The 16,499-nt window shown below is 44.2% G+C and overlaps 1 protein-coding gene across 5 annotated transcripts in view; it reads right to left on the reverse strand.

Moving 5' to 3' along the window:
* LOC139554516 (angiopoietin-1-like) overlaps window positions 1-14,927 on the reverse strand; it is a 57,941-nt gene extending 43,014 nt beyond the window's left edge. Inside the window, exon 1 of one of the 5 annotated variants that reach the window (XM_071367366.1) lies at window positions 13,893-14,927. In XM_071367366.1, the coding sequence (XP_071223467.1) occupies window positions 13,893-14,309 (417 nt within the window). In that variant the 5' untranslated portion in view covers window positions 14,310-14,927. Of the gene's footprint in view, window positions 1-12,980; window positions 13,165-13,892 lie in introns of those variants that run through there. The other 4 variants (XM_071367364.1, XM_071367368.1, XM_071367367.1 and 1 more) reach the window with 4 other exon arrangements.
* Window positions 14,928-16,499: the final 1,572 nt, after the last annotated feature.

Genomic DNA, 16,499 nt, shown 5'->3' on the forward strand with positions numbered 1-16,499 from the left:
TCCAGAGCCTAGAAGAAACCCTGGAGAAGGGCCTGTCACTGAAGCTCTGGAGCTTGGACCTGTGGATGACAAGGTGGCCTACTGGGGTGTAACGAAGTGAGCGTGTAGGTTGGCATGTATTACTGTTGTGTAACAGCTCATACCTGAATCATTGTGTTTAAACTACAGTGCATTTCTGTGAAGGGCAAGCACAGAGCAGCCAGTGCATGTTTCAATACCTGGAGATATCCTACATAAAATCCATTAGTACAATTATGTACACAAAACGATCATGAGAAAAGTATAGAGAGCACGTTTGATCAAAATATCAATTATACAACACTTTATTTATCTTTGGACTGAAGAATTGAATCCAGACTTGATACAATTAGCATATTCCTTGGTGGGACATGTAAAGTATTAAGTCAAAGGTATGTATTTATGTTTGAGTCGCACAAAATATATTTGTATGTTATAGTAATGCAAAATATAGGTCATTCACTTGGAGAGGAACATTTTGCATAACTTGAAACAGATTAAACATTCAAAAGTTTGTAAAGACAAAGGTCAAACGTTTAATAAATGGAGAAAAAAAAGCCTGAGAAAAGTAAAACTAAATCTGAACATAACTGCCAACAGTTTTCTGTTCTTTATGGGAAATGTAATCTTACTTCATCCATCAGATGCATTAATTCTTCTGTGATTGGAATCATTTATCTGGTTCGAATACTTTGCCTATCCATCTACTAGACAGGTATTATTAACCCATGTCAGAGAGACCTCACACATCAGTTCAAGGGCTTCAACAGTTGGTATCACGTATTAAACCAAACACATCCTCGGCAACCAAGGTAACGCGCTACTAAAAATGTACAGACGGGTAAAACGTTTAAGATCGGAGCCAATTTCACAAGAAAGCCCAAAATAAGTTAACATAACCAAGAAGCAATTAATTTTTGATATCCTGTCTTATAAACATGAACTTACTCGAAATGTGACAAGAGGGACGGAGAAAGTGTTTGCTTTGAATTTCAGCTCTCCTCTCTGAACGGCCGCAGGGATCTCGTCCAACAGAAATGTTTACATTTCTCTGTCAGATTCGGGTGCTGTGATGTGGAAGGCTTGCTTGTTATTACAATCAAGATTCTGCAAATGATTTTTTAGAGTTGGTCTAGACAAGGATTATTTGGCTATCTTATATGACCATATTCCAGTAGCAACACACTGATGAATCTCCAAAATCCTTTACTACTACTTTACTACGAGTTTTCTATACTTGCCCCATGTATAGTAATACATATGTATTTTCACCCGGTCCGAAAAACTAGATAAAGAACAGTAGTATTCTATTAATAACTCATAATATCATTGAATGATAGGCTATTATAGTAATAACCATATATTACTGTTTTCCTTCCTTCTGTTGAGCTCAGGTCACTGAGCATCATTCCTGTGAATTCATCAAGAGAGAAAATAAATATTTTGCATCCTTGATTGTGTGTGGATGTCTATTTTCACAGATCCTTGAGTTTCAAGGAGCTCTCTTATGTCAAAGCAGGCCCTCAAATGACCCCAATTAATGATGTGTATCTGGACGTATGGGAGAGGAAACATATGCATTCATCCAAGACATGGGAACGGAGAAACAAAACCAAACAACGAAACAAATTCAACAAATTCAACTGCCCTGGTACTGGACCCCTAGTTCTCTAGTTTTCCGAGGAATTGAGCTTGTCATTCTCTCAAACATGGGAACGTTTCCACTGGGCTTCATCCAAGTAGGAACGCGGCCGATTATGGCTGAGTGAACCCTCCGGCACTGCCGTTTCAATCTGCCGTAGAACACACAGGAATATCAACCCACGGGACGTGGGTGATTAGATCCAAACATTTGGGGTATCTTTATCTCTGCCAGCACATTTCAGACATAGATGGAATTAGTTTGTCTCCAGGAAGCCATAATAAAGTTGGTATGTGTGCAATCTCAAAGTTTGTGAATATGGTAGGCCTTTCTCATCACATGATAATAACCACGATGTTCCCTCCCTGCCAGTGTCAGCTAAACATCTATCAGAGCTGATGCCTCTTCTATTCAAATGTAACTGCCATTTAATGCCAGGTTTTGTTACATTCAGCTTCATGTCCATGTCTATCTTTCCCCCTAGCATCCCGCTAAGTGAAGAGGCGATAATTTCGAGACTCTCAAGTCATCCAGGGTTACCCTCGCAAACAGAAAAACCTCCTATATAAACTCCCAAGTCAAAACCGGGGCCCCCCTTCCCTCCTTTGCTATGGATACATCACACAACCAGCCACACTGTTACATCAGGTCTAAATGATGAGACACTCCTTCTTTGCCTCCTCATCCCCATCTCACAGCTAGACTGGACCATGTATCATCTGCAGCTGTGTGGGTCTGGACTCTGGACAGGGGGCTTTGATGTCATGCGTCTGTGCTGACAGCGGTCGTCATCGTGCCCCGGGGCAGTATGGGGTGGAGGGGCGCTGCGCGCGCGCGCGGGGGAGGGGGTCACTGGAAACAGGCCTTTTTCCCTCGGTTGCGGTGCCTACTGAACAACAGTGTAATGAAAACAAAGCAGCAGGAAGAGGTACAGTAGCCCTCACCAGATGGAACTGCTTTGGTCTGACCTCAGGTCATACCAGTGTAACGAAGGGAAAATGGATGCTAATGGCCACTGAGGCAGTGTGTCTCTTTTCATAGGTTGAAATGTCTATAATGTTCAGTATTTACACAATCCAAAATGTCACAAATCATAAGATATGCCATTGTTCCTGCAATTGTATAGCTAGTTTCAAATCCTAACCAACAACCCAGAGATCATGTTGTGTAAAATAATAATTATAAATAATAATAATACGTTTTTTTTCTTCTAATCTGCAATCCACATGTCAACATGGAGAGAAAGCAGTTGCTTTCAAGCAAAACCCAACCCTTGGAGCTGTGGAAGCTCATAGTCATATCATATGGAATATCCCCAGGCAGACCAGACCAGACCTGAACAGTAGAGCTCGGTTTGAACCCTGTAACATCATCATAACCCAGCGTGGTCCTCTCCAGTCACTTACAGCTCTGACTCCTCAGAGGGCCCCGAGCGGAGCAGCAGAGGACCAGAGCATACGCAGCACAATGTAGCCTTATCCCTAGGCTTTCATCTGGCTGGACCTCTGTTTATTTTTGCTTTCTCAGACTGAAGTGCAAAAGAAGTGTGTATACACACAGTGACAAGCAAATGATCGAAACCAGCGCACCCCAAAGACAAGTACTCTAGGACCATCATCCCCCAGCTGAGCTGAAGTATAAGGGATGCTTAGGGATCCTTTCCGCTAGACTAAGGTTACCATATTATAGTATGCTATAGAATACAATACTCCAAAATCATTATGTAATATTTGAGAGCCCAATTTTTGCAATGATTCCTCTTACATTGGAAAAATGTGACTACCAGTAGTCACCTACAATAAAGCATTATTGAAATGTCATGAATAAGGTAATAAAAATAAGGTCAAGTAAAGTCAAAGAAAACGCTATATTAGTATGCAGATTGACACTATGACATACAATACTATACATGAAGAAGTTTGAGAACTTAATGCATAATGTTTCAAGCTCAATGAATGAGTTCTGGGGGCCGACAGAGGCAGATCCCACCTGACCATCTATGGACCACCATTAGTCAGACTGAATCTCAGCCCCTGCTTCTCCAGTCCATCCAAACACAACCACTCCAGACCTGCTGAGGATTAACCCACGCAAACCCAGCCTGCAGCTCCCACTGGCAGCAAAGTCCACTCAAACAAACATCTGCACCCATTTATGAGTAAACAGGCGTCAAGCTCCATTCGTTTTCCAGCTACAGGCATGTGTTCTGGGGCTGTCTTGTTGGGTGATTCTCTGGTTGTGGTCTGCATCAGTCTGGTAGTGACTGAATTTCTACCCTCGACAACAGTTACACCTCTTGTTGAAACGATCTCTTTATCCCTGCAATTTACTAGAAACACTTACAGTATCATAGTACAAGAGGTCAGTTTTATCCTGACCCAACAAAGCTTGCTAGGGCTCTATCATAAGGGTAATTGAGACTACATTTAGTACAGTTATTCTCTAAAAGGTCAGGGTGTAAAGGTGGATTGACCTTTGACTCCTATTTTAAGCAGAGTTCGAAAATGATGTGACAGGGAAGAAAAGGGGTGATGGGGGGGGGGGGGGGGGGGCAAGCACACTATCGACATCTCACCAGTCATCTCCAGTTGGATCTGCCAGCCACAGCCCTGGTATTGTGTGGAATGTGAGAAACCTGGCTTGAGTCCCAGACAAGGCAAACACAGTGCTGGACAGGGTTAAGACATTCTCCAGAGCTGTTACTATGTTGTGTCTGTGTGTGTGTGTGTGAGGGGTGTGGATGAGGTGCCACGCCGATCACAGCTCTAAACCGTTAACCCGGGACCCAAACACGTCCCACACACAAGACAAATCCACCCACCGCACTGGAAGAAGATGTGAGTGGCTGACCGTGTTGTGCAGTTCCAGACCGTATGTTAATATATCATGAGATATGGACTACAAAGAATTAGTCATCGAGCAACTTTCCCCTAAGCCTTACCAACACCAAAGGCAGAACAAAGAAATGACTGAGGTTATTGCAAAGTGTGACATTGAATCCTGATGTGCGATTGGCCCAGATCACAACAAGAACAGAGTAAGAGAAGGAAAACTCATCTATTCTTTATCTACTGATCCAACTCCGGCTGTGAGGGAGTGAAACTGCTTATTTGTTACCCAATATCTCCCACACTCTTTCCCTCTCTCCCCACCTTCACTTGCTTCTCTTCATTTGTTTCCCCACGCTCTTTCCCTCTCTCCCCACCTTCACTTGCTTCTCTTCATTTGTTTCCCCACACTCTTTCCCTCTCTCCCCACCTTCACTTGCTTCTCTTCATTTGTTTCCCCACACTCTTTCCCTCTCTCCCCACCTTCACTTGCTTCTCTTCATTTGTTTCCCCCACACTCTTTCCCTCTCTCCCCACCTTCACTTGCTTCTCTTCATTTGTTTCCCCACACTCTTTCCCTCTCTCCCCACCTTCACTTGCTTCTCTTCATTTGTTTCCCCACACTCTTTCCCCACCTTCACTTGCTTCTCTTCATTTGTTTCCCCACGCTCTTTCCCTCTCTCCCCACCTTCACTTGCTTCTCTTCATTTGTTTCCCCACACTCTTTCCCTCTCTCCCCACCTTCACTTGCTTCTCTTCATTTGTTTCCCCACACTCTTTCCCTCTCTCCCCACCTTCACTTGCTTCTCTTCATTTGTTTCCCCCACACTCTTTCCCTCTCTCCCCACCTTCACTTGCTTCTCTTCATTTGTTTCCCCACACTCTTTCCCTCTCTCCCCACCTTCACTTGCTTCTCTTCATTTGTTTCCCCACACTCTTTCCCCACCTTCACTTGCTTCTCTTCATTTGTTTCCCCACGCTCTTTCCCTCTCTCCCCACCTTCACTTGCTTCTCTTCATTTGTTTCCCCACGCTCTTTCCCTCTCTCCCCACCTTCACTTGCTTCTCTTCATTTGTTTCCCCACACTCTTTCCCTCTCTCCCCACCTTCACTTGCTTCTCTTCATTTGTTTCCCCACGCTCTTTCCCTCTTTCCCCACCTTCACTTGCTTCTCTTCATTTGTTTCCCCACACTTTTTCCCTCTCTCCCCACCTTCACTTGCTTCTCTTCATTTGTTTCCCCACACTCTTTCCCTCTCTCCCCACCTTCACTTGCTTCTCTTCATTTGTTTTCCCACACTCTTTCCCTCTCTCCCCACCTTCACTTGCTTCTCTTCATTTGTCTCCCCACACTCTTTCCCTCTCTCCCCACCTTCACTTGCTTCTCTTCATTTGTCTCCCCACACTCTTTCCCTCTCTCCCCACCTTCACTTGCTTCTCTTCATTTGTTTTCCCCACACTCTTTCCCTCTCTCCCCACCTTCACTTGCTTCTCTTCATTTGTTTCCCCCACACTCTTTCCCTCTCTCCCCACCTTCACTTGCTTCTCTTCATTTGTTTCCCCCACACTCTTTCCCTCTCTCCCCACCTTCACTTGCTTCTCTTCATTTGTTTCCCCCACACCCTTTCCCTCTCTCCCCACCTTCACTTGCTTCTCTTCATTTGTTTCCCCCACACTCTTTCCCTCTCTCCCCACCTTCACTTGCTTCTCTTCATTTGTTTCCCCCCCACTCTTTCCCTCTCTCCCCACCTTCACTTGCTTCTTTTCATTTGTTTCCCCACACTCTTTCCCTCTCTCCCCACCTTCACTTGCTTCTCTTCATTTGTTTCCCCACACTCTTTCCCTCTCTCCCCACCTTCACTTGCTTCTCTTCATTTGTTTCCCCACACTTTTCCCTCTCTCCCCACCTTCACTTGCTTCTCTTCATTTGTTTCCCCACACTCTTTCCCTCTCTCCCCACCTTCACTTGCTTCTCTTCATTTGTTTCCCCACACTCTTTCCCTCTCTCCCCACCTTCACTTGCTTCTCTTCATTTGTTTCCCCACACTTTTCCCTCTCTCCCCACCTTCACTTGCTTCTCTTCATTTGTTTCCCCACACTCTTTCCCTCTCTCCCCACCTTCACTTGCTTCTCTTCATTTGTTTCCCCACACTCTTTCCCTCTCTCCCCACCTTCACTTGCTTCTCTTCATTTGTTTCCCCACACTTTTCCCTCTCTCCCCACCTTCACTTGCTTCTCTTCATTTGTTTCCCCACACTCTTTCCCTCTCTCCCCACCTTCACTTGCTTCTCTTCATTTGTTTCCCCACACTCTTTCCCTCTCTCCCCACCTTCACTTGCTTCTCTTCATTTGTTTCCCCACACTCTTTCCCTCTCTCCCCACCTTCACTTGCTTCTCTTCATTTGTTTCCCCACACTCTTTCCCTCTCTCCCCACCTTCACTTGCTTCTCTTCATTTGTTTTCCCACACTCTTTCCCTCTCTCCCCACCTTCACTTGCTTCTCTTCATTTGTCTCCCCACACTCTTTCCCTCTCTCCCCACCTTCACTTGCTTCTCTTCATTTGTCTCCCCACACTCTTTCCCTCTCTCCCCACCTTCACTTGCTTCTCTTCATTTGTTTTCCCCACACTCTTTCCCTCTCTCCCCACCTTCACTTGCTTCTCTTCATTTGTTTCCCCCACACTCTTTCCCTCTCTCCCCACCTTCACTTGCTTCTCTTCATTTGTTTCCCCCACACTCTTTCCCTCTCTCCCCACCTTCACTTGCTTCTCTTCATTTGTTTCCCCCACACCCTTTCCCTCTCTCCCCACCTTCACTTGCTTCTCTTCATTTGTTTCCCCACACTCTTTCCCTCTCTCCCCACCTTCACTTGCTTCTCTTCATTTGTTTCCCCACACTCTTTCCCTCTCTCCCCACCTTCACTTGCTTCTCTTCATTTGTTTCCCCACACTTTTCCCTCTCTCCCCACCTTCACTTGCTTCTCTTCATTTGTTTCCCCACACTTTTCCCTCTCTCCCCACCTTCACTTGCTTCTCTTCATTTGTTTCCCCCACACTCTTTCCCTCTCTCCCCACCTTCACTTGCTTCTCTTCATTTGTTTCCCCACACTTTTCCCTCTCTCCCCACCTTCACTTGCTTCTCTTCATTTGTTTCCCCACACGGCGGATGCTTTCATTACTTGTTATTTATCTGCTTTTCTGTTTATTTATTCAAAGCCTCTCGCTTTGACAGAAACTATTCCATTGCTTTTTTTCATCACCAGTTGTGATGTTTTGATTTGTAATCATGGAAAAGTTGAAGAAGCTGAACTCTCAAATGAGGTGAAATGGTGTCCTTAGGAACTTTGGCAAGTGGCCCCAGTGCTGACAGACAAAAGCAACCACTCACAATGCAACATCTGTAGGACACAACCTCTAAGGGGAGTAGGGCTCAATGGCAGTGTTTTGGGATGCTTCGGGAATTTCCCCGAACTCCACGCAGGTCAGTCTTATCTCTCAGATGAATAATTGTCAGATGGAACAGGATTCCAATGGAATTTGTAGAGGATAAATGCTGCAGTGAGCTGGAAGATTGGCTGGACCCGAAAAAAGTTAGGAAGAAATAACGGCATAACGTTACTGTACGTTCCTTCTATTCCCGCCGCATGCCAGTAAACAGAAATAGAAAGCATAAGCCTACATATCTTTCCTGTGATCGCTGTCCCTGGAAGAAAACACAGCTGTTAAATTTGAAGGTACACATTTATATAAAGGCAGAGTCTTGTAGGGCCTCGTGGAATTTTACAGGGCTGAAATGAACCCGAACGGGCTCCCCGATGGACAGTTCAGAGAAATATGACAGAAACTTAACAAGCCAGAGAAATTATGACATGAGTTATAGTCTATGTCTTAGATAAATAATAGAAAGCAGTGATACACCACTGGGTTCTTTCTAACCACAGCTGGATTTCAACGATATGTTGTAGTACACTGAGATAGCAGCATTTCCTGGACCACTGACTGAACAATTCATTTTTATAGTGTTGTATAATATTCCACAATGGCTACTATCTTATATTTGGGTCAGAATCACTCACCCATACAGGCTTCGCACTGTATGCTGTACGTTTGGCAATGCTTGCGAGCTATAACTTCTAAAGACGAGCGTAGCGACTGAGACTTTAGCAGACACTCTTATCGAGAGGGACTTACAGGAGCAATGATGGCTAATTGCCTTGCTCACGGGCACATCGGCAAATGTTTGACCTAGTCGGCTCAGGGATTTGAACCAGCGGCCTTTCAATTACTGGCCCTACGCTCATAACCGCAAGGCTACCTGCCACCCAAGGTATGTTAATTCCTTATACAGGCACACCATACTTAGCCATTATTCAAAACAAGGTCAAATGTCATTGAGAACGGAGGTATCCAAATATCAGTTCCCCTGACGTACAGTATAGGCCTATGGTAAAGCTATCTATATCACCTGAGTGACATGCTGCAGCACACTCACTCTTATGTATAATACCTGTGGTAATCCCAGGAAGAAAAATGTGTTCCATTGAAGAAATTAATATACTCGGGGCACAAGGAAACCCAAACATAATACAGGACGTTCTCAATTGATTTCACACATATGCTGGTGAGTGCAGAGCAGTAAGTAAAATGTCTTTGAGCGGTGTATGACAAATGACTGGCACTCCTAAGCAAATACAAAAATAGTATTGCAATTAAAGCTCGATAAATCCTGTGCAAAGTGCCCACTGGAGGGTAATTCATTGAAATGAATGATGGAAGAGACACTGAGACTCAAGAGACTCAAGAGACACTGGAGAGACTCTCAAGACCGTGGGTATTCATTAACTCCCCGATTCATTTTGGTTGCCTAACCATGGCGTAGAGTTAAAAATACTTTTCTGCCCAATATCAAAAGTTCTAACAGGTTCGAAGCTAATGACCACAATGAAATACGATTTCTGGAAAAAGAGTTTGAAACTAAGTGAGCTGCCATATTGACCGTGACAAACATACTAAATGCCCATTTCCTGAAAAGAACAATAACCATGTCGGCCTCAATGTTCACATCCATGTGGGAATACTGTGACATTGCCGTAATGGACTTCCTTATATATCCCCTTGACATGCTGTAAAGAAGCTCTGTTCTCTTTTCACCTTCTCTGCTAGTGCAAGTGAGGCAAAGATACATTTAAGGAAGCAGTAGCAGAGGACAACAGCCCCTTCTGCTATTTTCGTGGTCTTGCAAGTTCCGCAAGGGACAGGAAGGAAGCGCTTCTCAGTCTGTTGTGCGTCCACTAGCTCGCTGCATCGTCCGATATGTTAGTTTTGGCCCGCATTATTTGCAAAAAGAAGCTTTGATACAGAGGAAGTCACCCCTAAAATAGCTTAGTCTTTCCTTGGCTCTTTAGGCAGGCGGTGTGGCCTTCTGATGGCATTAAGAAATATTCACCCTTTGGCTGTATTAACCCCAAGAGGTGAAGGGAAACTAGGAACTACCCATGTTGTGCATCCTGGTCACACTAACCATGTTCAGTTTAAAGGCAGAGCAATTGGCATTTCACAGGGATAGCACTGTGAACACTGATATTGTCTCTCCTCTTTTAACTTCAACAGCTTATTCGGGCAATGCCTCCCTCTGAAGAAAGCTCTGCACTAAAGTGAAGGTGTGAAGATCTATCACTTTCACTCCCGAGGAGCAGGATTTTTTTTGGGGGGGGCTCCTTGAAATGGACCTTGGTCCAAGTTTCAATGACTTGAGTTGAGGATCTTGAGTGTATCTCTCCTGTAGCCGATGTATATCATTCAAACGTTGACCGCGTCTGGAAGTGATCAGGTGAGCGATACGAAACATCTCGCCCTAAGTTATTTTCACTTTGATTTCATGTTTTTTTTTTTTTCAAAAGGTGAAACTCGATGATGTCTCTTCTACAACTGACCGTGCACACTTTCACAAACCAGGCAGTGATGGAATGGAGCGGGGATGCATTAAATGGCTACTTTCCAGCAACAAATACCCAAAGATCACAGGCAATCTGGTCCAATTCCCCCTTCTTTACAGGCCTGCTGGGGAAGTAATCCTTGGACAAACAGAAGCCACCTTTGACTGCGCAGGAATGCTATCAGTGCCTGCTCTTCCCCGGGCCGACCAGACGTCCACGGAGGGGAATGATTGGGACGGCCTAATAATTCCCGAACAGCTGCTTGCTGCATATACCCCCCAACAGTTAAGCGCCCATGGATTGAGGAGTGTGTGGTATCCTTTGTGGATTCTTTCACCAGGGGTGGCTGGAGTAGCATTAGGGACAACTCTCCTCTTGACAAGCAGTCAAGGCTTACGTGATTAAGATAGATAGACTGGCTGGGACTCTTAATCTTCTGTCGGATGAAAAATGTTAACAGCATCCTGATGTTCCCGCACCTCCATAATTGGGCTGAATTATCACTGTGTGCCGCCTCTTAAAACGTCCCCTCTAATTCTTATTATGTTGGTGTCGATCGGTTACTGTAACTTCTATTATCAATCAACTTTACTGTTGACAAGATTATTGCATATTGTTCTTTCAGAATATTGAAGACATGCTGGATGCAGGATTTTTCCCCCTTTGTTTTTTCCCCCTTGTCTTACTCGCTTAAGATTAGTAAATGTCAGAGGTCTGCAGAGAACGCAAATGTGTCGGGGAAGAAACACGATGGTATTAGTGGTGATGGCAGATGCTTTCGCACACGACCTTTTTTACGTTTGAGGAAAAGTTATTCCAGCGGTCTCATTAAGTCTAGAATTCAGTCTACAATTGCTGCTGTGCTGTTTATATAGTACCATCACGGACTGTTGTCTACTGAAGTCTACTGAACAAAGATATAACCAGTAGGATTCAATGTCCATGTGATTTCATCTGACTCCTTTTTACTCAGGGTGACCGTACAGTAGTCCTACACTGTAAAAAAAAACTTGCTTAATCAGCCTTATTCCGCGAGTTGATTGGACTTCAAAAGGACAAGAATTTGAGCTATGTACTCAAACTCTGCTCAAAGTTGGTTCAGCTATAAGGCCAAATGTGCCCAAATATTGAGCAAACTCACAATCCTAAAGCAGCTGGTTGACTTATAATGTGTACATTGAATTAACGTCAATGTTACTTTGTTGAGCAAACTCACAATCCTATTGCAACTGCTTGCGTTACAATTGTACATTGAATCAACGTAATATATATATATTTTTTTACAATGTATAGTCATGGTCCTCATTATGTGATGTCGTTTTTCTCCACTGAACAATCTTTTGCATGCCAATAGTTTTTCTTAATTTATAGAGGTCATTATTCCCACAACCATTTACAGCCCACAGCTTATCTCACGTTTTAGAGCCGTTTTTACCACTGAAATTCCTCTTCCCAGATACGAGATAAACCGAGTGATGCATAGTGACGTGTGGAGTTTCTGAGCAAAAGCCAACCATTTATTTGGGAATTGATATGTACACACCTCTATGTGTGTGCTTTACTAGTGTGAGTTAACATCCAGTAAGAAGGAATAACATCTCTACTACTTTCCTAACTACAAACTCAATCAACAGTTCATTGGAATGAAATGTTGGGTCATTTATAAAGAACGACCATTTCTCACAACCAGAGGAGTGGAAAGAATACATTTCGGAGGTAGATGAAAAGCAGTAATACCGTTGAGAAACTTTAAAGCCCCAATAGCTTTAAAGATGGTGCTACAATTACTAGTGAGCAGAGAGCACAGCATGCTAACGGGTATTGATGATGTTCAGTTAAATGAATCCCACAATTCCAGAGAAAACTATCAAATCTATTGTGCACTACGAGCAATTATTTGTTCACTTTGTGCCAACATTTTACAGACAAAAATAAACGATTGTGTGTTTAAGCAATTCATCATAGATTGGCCCTCCTAATCTCCTCGTAAAGTCACATTATTGTGAAAAGTACTGCAGGGCTGCTTTTCCCGAATGTAGAGTTTGTTTATTTGACTCGTGTATTCATTTCAGAGAGATAGTTTATCTTTTCTGTTGCCAAGTGGTATCAGTGAGGACTTCACAATTCATTAACGTCACAGCGAAACCATATTCTTGGTCCTAAACACCTGACTGGCTTTACAAGTTGGAGGAAAAGGATGTGGCGGAGTCGTATGCACCACAGGCATCTGTCTCTTAAACCCCTGATAGAGAGTGCATTCGCTTAGTTCCCTTGCCTACAATTCTTGGCAAGCCTATCGACAAGTATATTTGTTGGTTGATTGCATTCCCAGTTGAATTCAATGAGCGCTGCATTGCAAAATCATTCTTTCTGTTCCCCGCAATACTGTACCTTACCCAATTGTAAAGTCACATTAAGTATTAAAACTTGATCTGCCCTTGCCTGTTGAAAATCCAATTTGAAGGTTACCCATGAAAATATACAGAGCTTTGAAATAAAGATGTATACAAAATTTTGCAAGGCAAAAGATTACAGAACAGAAAATTGAAGATGTATTACCTTTAACTAGTCTATTCCCAATAATCAGTACGTTTTCACTTTTAATATATATTTTTTAATGTCTTTCATGTTAGTAAATCCTTTGCTTAGAAAATATCTGACGATTCCATTAACTTGCTTTCTTTATATTCTAAAGCTAGAGTGTGGACTAATGGTAAGTCCTGGGTAGCAGTACATAGAGGGAGCATTCTTCCGTCGCACTCTAGCAGTGGTCCTCGTAGGCTTCCTGTCATTAAAGAGACAGCACACTGGAGAACTCTGGAGGACTGACATACTACGACCACGCATTGTGACGGATGCAGCGCGGAACGAAACTTGACATCTGTGGAATTTGCTCAGGGAGCACAGAGTTTTTTCGGAGAAGCACCAAATACTGATCTTGCACAAATAGATCAATGGTTAATATATACAGTTACGTAACGAAACAGCTTTGTGGATGTAAATTGTTTATGGATGTCGGTTATTTTGTCGCTATGGGACAGGCGTACAAAGGCTTTTAACTTGATTCCTCGGGAGATTTGTTCACAGTTTTACACTTGTCATAATAATCATTCATCAAGTCTAGATCCTCGCCAAGATCTTAAACCACGAATACCAGAGTCGTCGAACCCAGCTCCAGCCACGGAGCGCACAGATGTATCCCTGACAATACTGTAAGAACTTTCATTAAGACAACCACAAGGAGACTCCAATTGAAAGCCAGAGAACATCATTCTCAAACACACATACATTTAAAGGGGTCACAAAAAAAAAACCATCAGAGCCAGACACTCGCCCTTGCGGCCCTTGCATAAACACAGACCGCTTCAATGCATACTCGGAAAGTAAACATGAACACCTGCACAAGCTTCCAACTATGCCTCCAGTCACCGCATTGCATTGCTTATGACAGTGTGACCACTTCTCCCTTACCTTCTGCAGCCACTGAGTGTAGTTCTCCATGACGTGCTCCAGGTGTTGGATCTTCTGGGAAGCGAAGTCCTCTTCCAGTGGTGGAGCGTCTCTCTGCAGCGCATTGGCGCTGTTAAACTGCGTCGCGGCTTTCCCTTGTCGGCACGAATTCCCTCCGCTGCCGTCGCCCTCAGGTAGGATAAAGGTGTAGGTGCACTGTCCATGCTGGACTCTGTGGTACCTCCGATTACTGCTGCTACTACTTTCACTACTACTACTACTACTGCTGCTACTCGTGCTGCCACCTGTGCTACCCTGTCCTGCGCTGCTGGCACTGCCATCTGTCCCTTTTCTATGCTCCCCCCCGCTGCAGCCCACTGCCACCAGTAGGGCTGCCAACGAAAGCAAGTGGTAGGCAAACTGGTTCCACAACATCATTCCAGCCTGGGGGAAAGGTTGAAAAGTAAAGTCCTTTTATCGTTGGCTTCTGGATGACTTTTCTTCTGTTTAGCGGTCAGTCTTGGGCCAGTATTTCCTTTAGTGGATCAGAATGCTGTAAGGATCCCAGTCGATGTAGAACATGTGTCATCCATCCCCGTGCTGGACCTCCTACTGTGAGAAGGTCTGGAGGGCATCTCCGGTGTGCTCACACACACTTACACACACGCTCGTGTAATGGGCTGCTGGAGCGCTACGTGTCCGGTCAGAAGTCAGCCAGGAGTCCAGTCGTCCAGGGCTCGCCGCATACACGTGTTGCACCGTGACACCTTGTGTGTTTATATAGATGGTCCTTGTTTACACTGTATCAATGTAGCATGCGCGTGTGCATGTATGTCTACATGTGTTAAATACAAGGGTCAGTGCATACGGATAGTGTCGTCAGACCTCCTCTTGTGTGACTGCTCTGCTCTTCCTCCTCCGTCTCTGCTCTGGTTTCCCTGTGTGACTAAACGACTGGAGCGAGGCTCACTAAAGAACAGCCCCAGGCTTCCAGCACACTCTGAGCCTGCCCCTCACAGAGACTGCAGAGGAATGTGTGTCTCTCTCTCTCTTGTGTGTGTGTGTGTGTGTGTGTGTGTGTGTGTGTGTGTGTGTGTGTGTGTGTGCGTGCGTGCGTGCGTGCGTGCGTGCGTGCGTGCGTGAGTTCGTGCGTGTGTGTGTAAGGCAGAGAGGGACCCCAAGCACAGAGGATGTGCTCAGACTGCGAGGCTTGGTTTACACGCTCTCTGACCTGAGGCTTGTGTGGTAGCCCTGCCCCTGTACACACTCAGTCTGTTCCCGTCTCCCCTGCACTACAGTACACAGCAGATGCCACAGGATTCTCACTGTCCACCACTCAACTATATAACACTCAACGATATAACACAGGGGTTCACAATGCTGTGTTGTATTTCCGTGGTTTTAAGTAAACCGAGTTTTAACCCATTTAGGTGGTAAGAGAATTCAATGTTTACATACTTATATTCATATTGAGTGAAGTGATATATCGTATCTAATGTAATTCTTCTCCTCTCACCAAAAATAGCCACAACATGGTGCGAAACTCTGCGAAAGCTGTCAAAATACCAATCCAGGAGATCTCTCCGTGTTTTAAGGAAAACAAAACCGAAATCCAAGAGTAGACAGAGGAATGTCTTCATCGGCAGCCAGCGAGGGAAGCCGAGGGAATAGTGTGGTGAAAGGCCCAGGGTCAAAGGTCAAGTCCCTATTATGGACCAGTGTCCTGACATCCCTATGATTCAGGGAAGGCTATCAACAGATAGAGATGACCAGGCCCTCATCACTTCACTGTGGTCCAAACCACCCTGATGTGTGTGTGATAAAGTGTGTGTATTCTGTGATAGCGGATACAACCTGATGTTGGGCTCACAGTGTGGGAGAAGGAGGGGTGTGTGAGTTAATGCATGGAGGAGACCCAAGATAACAAACCCTGGCTACCCAAGACACAAAGCATGTGCAAACATTTCTGGGAAAACTGGGTACAGTTGATGTACTTCGCTGGTGTCCTAAAACGTGGGTGCCTGTTACGAAGTCCAAATGAACCCGAGAGTCCTTGAGTGTATTAAATCAAAACTACTAGCACTGCCATAAACATTAGCTTAAATGCCATGCTGTCAAATAAGATATACTATCAAACAGTCCACAGCCCAGGGTTGGGCTCAATTCAAATGGAAGGAAGTCAATTCAGGAAGTAAACTGAAATTCCAATTCAATTATTGAAAAAAGGGCATCTATTTTCAATGACTTCTCAATAAACTGAAAAGGAGAAACGATATATCTCAAAAGTTACAAAATGTAGGAATTTTCACAATTTTCACTCTCAAATCAAATGTATTTGTCACATTTAATAAACAACAGGTGTAGACTAACAGTGAAATGCTTACTTGTCACAGTTCATAAACAACAGGTGTAGACTAACAGCGAAATGCTTACTTATGGCCCTTCCCAACAATGCAGAAAGGAAAAATAATAACATGAGTTATAAATACACAATGAGTAACGATAACTTGGCTATATACACAGGGTACCAGCACCGAGTCAATGTGCAGGGGTACGAGGTGATTGAGGTAGATATGTACATATACAATAGGTAGGGATAAAGTGACTAGGCAACAGGATAGATCATAA

The sequence above is a fragment of the Salvelinus alpinus genome, chromosome 26 (assembly GCF_045679555.1).
Source record: "Salvelinus alpinus chromosome 26, SLU_Salpinus.1, whole genome shotgun sequence".
In the NCBI taxonomy this organism is placed as follows: Eukaryota; Metazoa; Chordata; class Actinopteri; order Salmoniformes; family Salmonidae; genus Salvelinus; species Salvelinus alpinus.